The 13,594-nt window shown below is 38.8% G+C and overlaps 1 protein-coding gene across 1 annotated transcript; it reads right to left on the reverse strand.

Moving 5' to 3' along the window:
• Nucleotides 1-1,646: 1,646 nt before the first annotated feature.
• Nucleotides 1,647-13,195, reverse strand: nr1d2b (nuclear receptor subfamily 1, group D, member 2b). The gene is made up of 8 exons (XM_027164968.2): nucleotides 12,798-13,195; nucleotides 10,035-10,259; nucleotides 9,660-9,748; nucleotides 8,479-8,623; nucleotides 6,090-6,748; nucleotides 5,768-5,953; nucleotides 4,920-5,130; nucleotides 1,647-4,078 (listed from the first exon to the last, which is right to left on the reverse strand). Exons 1-8 carry the CDS (start codon nucleotides 12,814-12,816, stop codon nucleotides 3,882-3,884), a joined length of 1,731 nt encoding a protein of 576 aa, XP_027020769.2. The 5' UTR covers nucleotides 12,817-13,195; the 3' UTR covers nucleotides 1,647-3,881.
• Between the last annotated feature and the right edge of the window lie 399 nt (nucleotides 13,196-13,594).

Below are 13,594 nucleotides of genomic sequence, written 5' to 3' on the forward strand. Positions count from 1 at the left end.
AGTGGTTGTTTAAAATATCAGACGGATAGCAAGGCTACGGAAACGTGCTTATGTGAAAACTAATAAAAACACAGGTTTAAAAAATATATATTGTATAATTCCCAGTATCAGAGCAGAGGTAACTCAGTCTGTAGCATGAACAAAACTTTATTGTTTCTAATAAGTGATGGGAGGGGCTGAGCTCGGAGAAAGCACCCGATTGGCTGTCGATTGTGTCCGTTTTAATTAGCGTAATTCTAGCCAAAGAAAGAATAAATACAAAGAAAGAACAGTGTAATATCTATATCCTGACATTGATCTGCTTTCTTTATACATTTTTTCCCTGTCTTTAACATTCACAGCACTACTCACCTTTAGTCATGAAGAAATATAATTAAAAAAAACACTAAGTCTGACCTAACAGGTCAGTTGAGAGGTGTCAATTATAATTAAAAGCTTATTTGTTTGTATCATTCAGAGCACAAGCTAAATTTTCAACCAATCAAAAATAAAAATCATTTAAGACATTGTTAATAATAACAGAACAAGATAGTGCATTTTCCTGTACATCATATTATAGGACTATAAGTCTGATGAATAATAATTTCATTTACGTCATGTGAATACCATGTGCATCGCATTCATGGGGAAGGGATGAAACCAGGATGCACTATGGGAATAAGGCAAGCCGTGTGATGCTCTGGGCAATGTTCTCCTGGGAATCCTTTAGTCCTGACATTTATGTGGATGTTACTTTGACACATACTGCCTAAATTATCATTGCTGCAGATCAAGTACATATATTACTATTTATATAATATATATTACAAGTACTATATTTCTAACAGCACTGGAATCTTTTAGCAGGATAATGTTCCCTGCATCACTGGGGGAAAAAAGGAACGGTTTGAGGAACAAGAGTACAAGGTGTTGACTTGGTCTCCTAATACCTTGGATCGCAATCCAACAGAGCATCTGTAGATATTCAGTTTTATATATATATTCTCTTTTTCTATGCTTTATTCTATTAGATTCTAAATTCAATTCTAGTTACTGGGCTCAGTCTGTATAAATGATGGTGATTCGTGTTCTTGCATAATCAATCATTAATCATATTCATGATTTATTTCACAAATGTCAACAAATGGAATTTGTCCCTGTTTGTTGTGTCCATGTTCAGCACTGAATGTCTTTGTCATGTCACACTCTGCAGTGATGCTTAATGAAGACTTTTAAGAATTTATAATTTTCCATAAGTATTTGTTTTACCTACACTACTAAGGGTGAAATATGCATAGAAAAGTTCAAGAAAAACAAAAATGCTTTTCGAAATTCTGCGCCCCATTTTACCAGTTCATCACTTCATAAATGAATCAGTGTGGTTTAGTTTTCCTGCTGAATCTAGGCTCATGCTGTTCGGTCTGCGTCTGTGGTCAGGCCTCATATTTCACCCTGAGTCTAGACTCACTGAGAATCCTAGTGTGGATTTGTGGATAGTGTGGATAATATTATGCACGGATCCTACCAGAACTCATGTATTGAGAAAACTAGGACTGACAGCAGTGATCCTGCTAAGCGTGGTTGGCGCTCTGTGGGCATTTCAGAAGTGTGTTATTGTTGTACAGCTGGATCCCAAACTTGGGAATGAAAAACACAGAATCAGAAGAGGAGGTTCATTTATAGTATTTATTTTTTAGTAATATATATATTATTTGTATGTATATATGTGTGTATATATATTTATATATCTTACACAAATAAATCTATGTATTTTGCAACATTTTCACACATAAAACCAGTACAAGACCAGATTTTTGGCAATCCAGTGCTGACAGATGCTCAAGGTGGATACTGAGAGGAAACTTAAATGTAGTGAGTACCGAAGTACACAAACTACAAGGAAATTGTCCAAATCTACGATGACTGAAAACTACATCTTCAGTGCCACTGCAAATACAATCAAGTGTCAACAACACTACAATCATTATGAGGTAAATGTGATATTTCAGTCAAACCAAAAATAAACCAGATTTAAATAGATTTCCAGCTGACACGGTCTTGTCCCTCTCCAAGTGAAAGCACAAGACAGAAATTAGAATGTCTGCTCAAGGTACCTTGTTTGTCTGGTGTGATTGTTCTTGGTCTGTCTTGTGATATGCTTATGTGTTGCACTGAAAACTCTAATGCCAAAATATAACTCTATTCTAAAGGATTCGTACAGAACATACTTGACCAGAAAGAAAAAAATACAAGATTACAAATCTGAAATACAGACGGGTGACAAATTGAAGAAAAAACAACAAAGTAAAGTGCCATTGGTTCTGGGATGCTCCAAGCTGCCAGAGAAGTGTGAAACAGATTGGTTTCTAGAACCGTACTGGATGGATGAACACAATGTTTTTTTATCTAATTGATGTTTTTTCTGGTCAAAAATATCCCATGAGTTTCTAATTTGTTTAAGCTGTAGTATAGACCATTGGCATTTAATTTCCATCATTTATATTAAACCATTCAGTGCATTATCCTGATGGGGCAGAGACACGGCCCTCAGGATAGAAAGGTTTCATCAGATCATTAAGGTGATCAGTCAGTAAAAAAAAAAAAACCTTCCCTCCCAGTGGACATCATACATATCAGCAAAATACCCCACTAAAATAACTGAGCCACTGGTATTTCTTTTTTCCATTTAATTTGTCACCCGTCTGTCCAGAATTCTAATTACTACTCAAAAAGGGAACATCAGCAAAGAAGACATAAATGTTTTCTAATTGTTAGCATTGATAAATCCTGCTTTCATATATATATATATATATATATATATATATATATATATATATATATATATATATATATATATATATACATACACACACACACACACACACACACACACACACACACACACACACACACACACACACACACACACACACACACACACACAGACACACACAGACACACACACACAACCTGATAGTGCCAACCATCAGGGAGGGTTTGACTTAAAAGGTTTTTCAGAATGTTTCGATTGGGTCCCATTGTTACCACAGAACAGTGCATGCAGGCTAATAACTGATCAAGTTAGCTTCTAAATCCTTGTAATGTAGAAACACTGCCAGAGCGTTTATAATTCAGTTAAACCAAATAAAGTCTTATCGTTCACAAAATATATACACAGCTGTAACATTATGCTAAACTAAAAATAAGCGTCATTTTACTCAGCAAGAAGTACTCGGCTAGGAAAAATACATACCCACACACACACACATAAATAATATATATAATATGTGTGTGTGTGTGTGTCAGTGTGTGTGTGTGTGTGTCAAACAGTGAGGCATGTTGTTGACACACACAGTGACAACATCCACTCATCTTATTTCTGGTATTAGTTTATACTTGTGTTTAGCATAACAGAGGATGTATGGAAATATCCCACCATTGACATACTCCAAAAATGTATATAGGTTTGTGTTAGGTACCGTCTGCTTAAGTGAAAGAAAGGTTATCCTACGGTACCACAGCACTGCAGTATGTAGACAGCAGCATCTCTCCAAACATAAAAAGACCAAAAACATGAACAGTAAACATGGGTCACATATTGCACAGACAGTTAAGCAGTTTAAAGTCTAAAACGAAATTCAAGAAGGTGCCTCTGAAAGAGGACTGCGTACAGTTTCTCCAAGGAATCACAAACTCTCTCTAATCTGTTTTCCTTGTAGTTCTGATTTACGACAGAAGTCACACTGTACACCTTTTACAGTACACGACTCATTTTCTTTCTATTTTCACTCTTTATATCAAGCCTTCAGGTTGTCAGGTGGAAAGATCTGATTTGATAAAAGTCCAGAATCTGGAAGTTCTGCACCTGAAATGGCTGCACAAGCTACTGGAAGATCTGCTTTTCATGGCTGGACTTTGAAGGCCAGGAGCTGCTCCGAGTGCATGTTGTTGAGCGAGCGCAGCTCAGGCAGTTTGAGAAGCAGCTTGGTAAAGATGGCACTCTCGTTCGGGTGGCTCTGAGTGATAAGGCTTCTCAAGGCGCGGATCAACGACTCCTGTAGCGCTTCTACTGACTTGGCATTTTCCAGGCCTGAGCGGTCTGCATACACACACACACACACGGGTTGGGGTCAGTTTCTTAAGCTAATATTCAAGACTAATATTTCTCTTGGTTAGATTCTAAGGTTACTAAGCCTATTTTAATAAAAAGCCAGATATTTTAAGCACTTTTCTAAAAAGAAGAAATTTTTTGCTGTTTTTATTTTTCCTTAATTGTCCTTTGCATTTATTTCCTTTTTAAAGTGACATTTATTTATTTCTGGGAGGACTGGAATCCAGGACAGTTTGGTGATCTCCTTGCTTAAAGAGCATTAACCGAACCTGCTAACTAAAGATGGATGAAGTGTCGGGTTACTGTTCTTTATCTAGCTTTCGATTCCGAAAATCATGCAGATTTCAGTATTACAACATAAGTAAAGTTGAACAAAGATATATAATTATTAATGAATGTGTACTTTAACAAAACACACCTGCACTTACTGTGTATTCAAACCAAGTAAAATTACTTAAATTAGCAACAATTAAACTACAGCATGTTTATAAATGCTGATAATACTATATACCGATCTCTGGTCTCCAGGTATAAATGGTGTCATCTACTTTTCGGCCTCTATTCTCACTTTAAACAACTGTATTTGTGTTCATTTTTATTGACTTATGATTTATTTGATTAATGCCATATGGTTTTCTTTTGTTGCATTATGACTATTTACTTATACTAACTACTTATATTTACTTCTAAAAATACTACTTTTATAGCACTACTTTTATTATAACTGCCATTTTCTTAATAGGATGAATGAAGCTTGTGTATGGATGCAGACTTCTCGTTTGTCTGTCAAACTGTGAGGGAAAATGACAAAATAGGATGTATATCATACCGGCAGAGACAAGTACAACAGCAGTGAAGAGGCTCATCTCCTCCTCGCTGAGATCCAGTGCTCGCAGCTTCTCACTGAAATCCAGCATGGAGTTAAGCAGGTCACCGGCACCCATAGAGCACAGCATCTCCACACTGTACTTCTTCCCACTCAGGAATGTCACGGTGCGCTCCTTTACGTCAAACAGTGATGCAAAACGTACCACAAGCACCTGTCCGTGGAATACAAAGTGTCACATTTGTATGAATGACATAAGCCACATGTTATATAATTCATATATCTGTGTGTACGTTGTGAAGGAGAATCGAGGGAAGAGCCAGGAAACGTTCATGTACATGTATCATATATACATTTAGGTATGTTACACACATTCAGCAGCAGCTCTCTCGCCTTCTCTCTCTCTCTCTCTCTCTCCGCTCTGTGTTTCCCTCTCTGTGTGTGTGTGTGTGTGTGTGTGTGTGTGTGTGTGTGTGTGTGTGTGTTCAGAGCAACATACATTTTTATCTGATTTTGTATAACTGAGCAATTGAGGATAAAGGGCCTTGCTCACGGGCCCAGCAGTGTCACTACCTTCTGATCAGCAGTCCACTGCCCTGACCACTGAGCTACCACATCCCCCATATGGTTGTGTAGTTTGTCCATTTGTCTAATGTGTATTTTCACTGGACAGTTTTTGCTAAGTATGCTCAGGATTTGAGATTCATATTAGTCATGTGTACAGTTTTAGAGTAAACACCTTACAGTGAAATGAAAAACTGGTCTACTCCTCAGCAGACGGGCTTTGCTTTATTACACAAAATGAATTAAATAAATTTAAAAATGTAACTAAACATTAGAGAAACACGTACCTCAAAAGTACCCGCTTTGAGGAGACTGATCTGGTCTTGCTGCGACAGCTCCCTGAACCCAGGGATACGTTTGGCAAACTCCACCACCTCCCTTACAGCTGGAGTGAAGCTCATGGAAAACTCCTCCCAGATAGCGTGTCCTGATTTATGTGGGTCCACATAGGGAGACGTGTTCATGGGACACACCTGGTACAGAAAGCAGCGGACATTTAGGAAAAAAAAAGAATGTGTTAAATGCATGTTAGTTTCCTGCTGCGTGGAATAATTTAAAAAAACTAAATTACTGATCCTAGATTTCCTATAATTAGGCAGACATACTCACCAGATGCATTCTGTTTCCTCCACTCCAAACTGGACCACTGTAGCTCATGTTAGCTCGGGTTGCATTGGAGTTGTGCGCCCGAGGCGACTGGCCAATAACAGAGGCAGGACATGGGTAACTCGGGTCAGTATTGGTGAGCATCTGGACATGGCACTGGCCATTGGAGGCACTGTTGCTCACTCTAACAGGGCAGTGGCTGAGAGAATTATCTTCCTGTGGTGCTTTGTGAGTATCCTGAGGAGTGTGGCGTAAACATGGGTGCTGGCGTGATACTATGTTATTATGGTGGTTCCATTCCTCTTGCGTGTCGTCCATGATGCGTTCGGCTTCGTGCGCAGGCCTCATCCCCGTGCCGACGACCTCTTCTTCTCCACTGTCTGTGGCACTGGATGAGTCAGAGCTTGAGCTTGTGTCCATTGGGAGTGAAGGCTCAGGGTCATTGCTCAGATCAGATTGGCTGCTTTGAGGGGAAGAGGCAGGGGAGAAGGAAGGAGTAGCATGAGATGTTGGCTTCGCTGGACATGGTTGAGTCTGGCTGCTGGAAACTGTTGGACTGCTGCCATGCAGCTGGCTGTTGTTCATCATGTTATTCATAGCGCTCTGCATCTCTAGCAGCATGCGCTGTTTCTCTCGCTTCGGGATGCGTCCGAAACGCACAGCTGTGGAGGACAAAATAATAAATACGATGTGGTTACTGTACTGCATACAGTGTTATTACACATAGTATATGGTCATATGGGTCTGTAAGAAAAATATGTTAGTTTCCGGTATGTGTACCGTCCTCGGAAATCTCCTCACATGGGCATATTCTGACATTTAAAGAGTTAGACTTCATATATTAGATTCCAATTAATGAATACATTCTAGTGAATACAAATTTTCTGTGCTGTTTTTAAATGTACATTTTAGATTGTTTGCATGTTTTTTCCTTTGTTATACGTTTGTTTGGGGTAAAACCTTTTCTGAGATTTATTCAGGGTTCAGTTTGTTTGTTTTGTAACAAAACTCTAACCTGTATTTTTATATTTTATGCTTCTAAAGGAAAATCCTGGCAAATCCTTTGTAACTTCACCACCAAAAAAAAAAAAGTAAACAGACTAAAATCACAGAATCTCAGAAAAGGTGTGTAAAGTGTATTTAATGTGTATTTAAAAAAAAAAAACATATTCAAAAATCCATATTCAAATACGTGTCAGCGTCATGGTTTGCCTGATCGGAAATTTGTTTCTCTTTTGAATAACAAATAACGTTTCAAAATCCGGTAAAGGCCAAGAGCGAAAAAAGCAAGAAAAAAAATTCTGAATTTTCTTTTCTTTGTCTATTTTACAGGAATTCATTCATAGTGACATCTGGTGTGTTTTCCAGGCAAATATGCTGGATTTGAAAAATAAGCATCTAAAAAATAAAACTTAATTCAGGCCTGATAACTGGAGGTCAGTGAGAACTGAGTTCACAAAAAAAACTCATGTAATTCTCATGATTTCCAAAGCCATGATTTAATAAGTTCCCAGGGGGCAGAACGGCTCTGATCGTGAAAATAGCCCACGCTGTTGGATTTCCCACATGTACAGTCAAGCCCAAGTGATTTTTTTAGTCACGGATAGGTTAACTACATACAGATGACATGGCTTGATGTAAGTTAATACTTTCTCTTTCTTGTGCCTTTAAGAAGTAGATACTCTCTTCAGTTAACATTTGGGCTGAGGATAAATTTCAAGGGCCAAACGCAACCTTCTTAAATAAATAGTTTGGCTCAGTACACTCTGGTCGTACGGCCATTTAGACACGTACGACCTTAAAAGGATGTTTATACACTGATGATCATTTAACTGTGAATATCTAATACTGTATATATTGCAGAAAAATTCTGTTTAGAGTAGAACTGCCTATTTTTGGTTTATGGCAGTCTGGGAAAGGATATAAAAACGATATGACTAAAATCATATGCGTTGGCCTAAAAGTGGCAGCTTGTTGATGCTGGGCCCCTTGATCAAGGTCCTTAAACCTCTTTGCTCCTCTTCTGTTCTAGTCTACTCTAATGCAGGTGAATCTGAAAAGATCCCATAAGCACAGTGAACTGAAACACAACCTGAAGCTCTACAATGGAAGACAGGTTTAAAAAAAGTCAAAAGGCTTGGAGCCGGTCCAATTGTTCACATATTCACACACCAGATAGAAACACACTTTCCCCAATCTCTGGTGAGGGGAACCAGATCATGGCTGACTCCACCCAATGTACTTTAGCGTCTACAGCTTTCTTCATGACAGGTCTGGGTGAGTATGCCTTGTACTTGGTGTACTACAATGTACACTTTTAAAAAGTTGAAGCATCCTGTCCCAAACCTGTCATGAAGAAATATCATTAAAATCCCAAACCCAGCATGCTCACCGTCTCTAGACATGCCAACCAGCAGACACTTCTTAAAGCGACACTGCTGGCATCGGTTCCTGTTGATGCGCATGATGGGGCAGTTCTCATTCTTAAGGCACTTTTTATACTGGATGTTCTGTTGGATACTCCTCCGGAAGAAACCCTGGTTGAAAGACAAGAAATGAGGAAATCAGACATTGATGAACAACAAGGTCTTTAACAAGGGTGACGTGCCTGTAACGAATGCAGGGGCAAAAGGAGAAGAGACCGGTGTGGAAAAGTGCAAAAACAGCAGACCTCTGAGGTAAAAAGAAGACCGAATCTACTTGGAACCAGAAACTGGTTTCTCCTGGAGTTAAGAATGCCGTGTGAAGGTTGATCTTTTCTGTTTTGGACGGGCTTCAGGTTGACGGTCTACAAACAGCAAGTCAGCAGCTTGGAGTGGTGAAGTAAAGTCATCTCTATTTATACTGTCAAATGAGACAATGCCCAAAGTCCAAAATATTCAAAGTCTAAAATATTCAAAGTACTTTCTGTGATTGAGTTTATACATGTGGAAAATCTTCACTTTAACAGCAGGTACGAGCGGACAGCTTTTACCTGAGCTAGTGAGTCTATGATGTTTAAATGTGTACAAATGTGTACTGACTCCTCATAGTGCCTTTTAAAATGACACAAAGGAAACCGACGACAATTTTATTCACTCTAAATATGGCTCAAAATTATTTCTTCTTACATGCAGGTAAAAAACACTCAATGTAGAATTATTTCACATATTAAAATTTTGTTTGTAAATGTCTTTGTGGGTTTTTTATTTTTTGGAGCTAATTGCATTAATGATTTAAAAACATTGATTTATGATTAAATGATTTAATCATTTTAAAGGCCCTCAAAGTCTTTGCACAGCCATAATCTAGGTGTTAGATCTCTTTCTCTCGTGCTCGCACTCTCACTCGCTCTTCACACACACACACAAACACGCACGGACCGCCAAGCTGCCACTTAACCCAGAGCCTTTAACCCTCAACTGCTTAGTACAAAATAGATAAAGAAAAATGAAGTCTCTGACTGTCTGAGGCTGTTTGACAAATATCCTAATTGTAAACAATATATTACTTGAGATTTGAACAAAAAAGGAAGAGAAATGTCAAGCTTAGAAAAGCTCGAACGTTCTGACTCCTTTATTTGTGTTTTCTCACCTTGCAGCCTTCGCAGGCGTGAACACCATAATGAAACCCTGAAGCCACGTCTCCGCACACTTTACACAGCAGAACCAGGCCACTGATCTCTGCGAAAGCAACAAATTATGAGTCATACAGCACTGAGCTGCGTTAATGCATGAAACACTGTTTTTAGAACGATTTAATACACTCTGGGGCTATGATGCGATCTGACCTGCAGGGTGCATATGTATGGACTGAAGCATGTCTCATTGTCTCATTACTACTTACTCTAGCATATTATACTTACTTACATTCAGAAGGCAAAAACAGAGAAAAGAAATGAGAAGTCATTTACTATACGTTAATATAGACGGCAGATTTTTTAAAATGATATTTATTAGGCATACTCACTGGTGATACCAGATTTGGTGTTAGATGGAGAGCGCGTCTTGGTCGTGCTGTGACTCTGAGGCTGGGAGAAGCTGGACGCGTCCACCTGCTGTCCGTTGTGGCGGTTGGAAAAAGACGCACTAGGCGAAGAGGATAAAAACTGGTAGCTGCCGTTGGAGCTGTCGCTGTGGCACGACTCGGGGCTGGAGGCTGAGCTGGATGACCTGATGTAGGCTATAACGCCTCCTGATGGAGAATCACATCGGTTAGCGGTGGCACTCGTCAAAAGTGAATAGAAATTTATTTATATTCAAATATATTTATTTCATTTGCATTTATTTTTATTATATTCATTTAGTCATCTGAAATCAATTTTTATTTTCGAACGCAGATGGGATTTTTATTCTATTTTTCTTTATCTTGGCAAAAACTGGAAATTAATATATTTCATAAAATCCTTTTTTACAAATGTATCACTGACTCGTGACTCGTTGTTTCGACTTTTTTTTAAATCACACAAAAGCCTAGATGTCAAATGCTCACGAATCCATAAAAATAAACTGCACGACACACTGCAGTATACACGACACACACTAGAGGCTGTTATATGGTTTTGATATGCACTTTGCAACCATATATTTTAATTTACGATCATTAAAATGGTTCAACAAATTTTGTGAGATAAATTTTGTGCAGCACCTTGAAACTTTTTTTTTATCCGCTGTGCTGTCCTCCTTTACTGTCACCCTCTTGCTATTTTTAAAAAGCACACAGTGACACATATTAGCTGTACATCAGGCACTGTTTAACCTTTCTTGTACCATCTTCCCGATAATATACATATCTGTAATGTTTGACATTACGAGTGCTATTATAAACTATTTTCTATATTAAAACCAAAAACTACACTTTTTCTCATTTAGAAACAGAAAACAAATGAACTTTAATAATTAACCCAACTGAGCAAACCGGTGCAATATGCTAAAGGGAAAATGAATAACATTTTTAAAAACAACTGATTAGTATAACGTACAATAAATAAAAGTCAGTCATGCATAGAAATGTCTTCCTCTTCCCCAGGTAAGTGATACAAACACACCTGGCTGTCCACGTGACGTAAAAGAAAACACTTTTCAGCTGCGATGCACCGTGCGTTCTGACACATTTCTATCATAGCCAGCAATAACGTTTTCAGCAGCTTCAGGAGCTTTTCTGTTGGATTAAACCAGACAAGATAGACTTCACTATCATTGAGCCTGTCACTAGTTCACTGGTTGTCCTTAATCCTTAGATCACTTATAGAGCTGCTATAATATGATATCGATTGAACATACAGTATTTACATTGCTGTTATCGTTTGTCTTTTTTTTGCACTGTCTTTTTGTCTTGTCCTGCCCTGTTTACACCATAGAGCACTGTCTATGTTTTATGTAACACCATGGTCCTGGAGAAATGTTGTCTCATTTCACTGTGTACTGCAAGTATGATTGAAATGACAATAAAATGACTTGACTTGACTTATCTAGGTACTAACTAACAAATGCACACCACAAACAGCTTTGTCCCGGTCGTCCAGTGATTACAATTGAGCCAAAAAGTCACTCAGATCCATAAACTTGCTTGTTTTTCCTGCTTCAAACACATCAATGCTCGTTTGGTACACAGTGTGTTTGTGATGTGATGTTACAGCAGTGAAACTGCACAGAGAGTTAAACAGATCCCTGGCTACAAAACCTTCAAGAACTCCTGGATAAATTATTGTATCATGCTAGTGCAGATTAATAGAGCCATTCATACAGAAAATTCGCAGTTAAGATTCCTTATTCTAAGGAAGAACGTAAATCTATTGGTTTCATGTTATGGGTTTACGAGTCTAACCTGAATTGTGCCTCCATTCTCTGAAGTTAGGTAACTCCATTACATAATTGTCCTTTCAGAAGGATGAAGATAAACAAACTACAATGAACTGGAACGGACATGAAAAACGTGAGGCGATGGAGTACATTCAGGTTAGAAATGTCTGGTTAAATGAGAAAAAAAAAAGGTTTCATACTTTCATACCTATGAAACGAAAGGAAATACGAAGAAAATAGGAAATACAAAAGGGCTGCACTGTTTGTCATTATTTAGGACCATTAGGGGTGTCATGTTGTAATGTTCAAAGTGAAAATTAAATACACACTAAAAATGTGAGACTTTACACCGTATAACAGTTAGAAATGACCTAAATGCATACATTAAGTGTGTGTGTGTGTGTGTGTGTGTGTGTGTGTGTGTGTGTGTGTGTGTGTGTGTGTGTGTGTGTGTGTGTGTGAGAGAGAGAGAGAGAGAGAGAGAGAGAGAGAGAGAGAGAGAGAGAGAGAGAGAGAGAGAGGTGTTGTACAGGAAGTAGGTCACCTCTCAGACAGACTGTAGTCGTCTCACGTGTATCCGCAGCTCGAGCCGCACCACCTCGCCGTGCAAAATTATGCAATACCTACGTCACGGCGCTTGTGAACCAATCAGCGAGCACGCACGGGTAACGTAAACACACTTGCACATGGCTAGGGCAAACTGTCCATGTGAATTGTACAACTGCAATGTGGTCCAAGGCAGATATCTTGTGTTATAACTACAGAATTCTCTTAACCCAGATGGGTTTAAAAGTCCACGCAGTAGATAGATATCAGCTCAGTCACATTACTGTTTGTGTTTATATAGTGCATATGAGCCCAATGGTGTAACAGCACACAAGCTGGAACACTTTACAGGAAGTAAACAGAGTAAAACATAAAGAAATCTTACCAGCTTTTGTTGATTCCATGTCCTCCGACAACACGGGGATGTTTATTTCTCTGTCGGATCAAAACTTTCTGCTCGCTCTGAATATAAAATGAAAATGTCACCAGTTTTTCGTGAACGCTGCACGACTCTTTGAGTTAAAGGAACAATCCGATTAAAACCCCACAGTGTAACCTGCATGTACAGAGATAAAGGACCGGCTACACAAACAGGGCGACTCTGTAGCGCTGTGCTGACTGTTGTGTTAGTGTAAAAGTGCTCATTGCGGCCCATGTGACCCAGTTCACCGGCTCCTCCTTCATGGCGCTTTGCATTGGTGTCAATGTAACCCACTGACACACTTTCACAGCGCAAAGTAATGCAGCATTGTCAGTGTGCACTCTAACATGAGCTCACTCACTCACACTCACACACACACACACACACACACACACACACACACACACACTCTCTCTCTCTCTCTCTCTCTCTCACACTCAAACATTTACACACACACGCACTCTCTAACTCACACTCTTACTCATTCTCTCTCTCTCTCTCTCTCTCTCTCTCTCTCACACACACACACACACACACACACACACACAAACACATCGGTAAGAAATTCAGAACGTGCATATAGGACATGGCAGTGACATGAGATGATTTAACATGGCCTACAAAAGTTCAAATCCCCTATAGAGTATAGAGAACATGTTGGTCACTAAGCAGTGAAATGATGCTGGATGAGTAAGCTTCTGGCAAATTTGTGATGTAAGTCCTTTTATAGTTTTTAATTACAAAGTATGTACTTAAAAATC

Source organism: Tachysurus fulvidraco, chromosome 7 (genome assembly GCF_022655615.1).
Source record: "Tachysurus fulvidraco isolate hzauxx_2018 chromosome 7, HZAU_PFXX_2.0, whole genome shotgun sequence".
NCBI lineage: Eukaryota > Metazoa > Chordata > Actinopteri > Siluriformes > Bagridae > Tachysurus > Tachysurus fulvidraco.

Bases quoted from the DNA above. Each gene is read 5' to 3' on its own strand.
- nr1d2b (XM_027164968.2), bottom strand. The intron at 6,749-8,478 runs GTGAGCATGCTG...TGTCCTCCACAG, and splicing joins GGTTGGCATGTCTAGAGACG to CTGTGCGTTTCGGACGCATC. The intron at 5,954-6,089 runs GTGAGTATGTCT...TTTCTGTACCAG, and splicing joins GAGGAAACAGAATGCATCTG to GTGTGTCCCATGAACACGTC.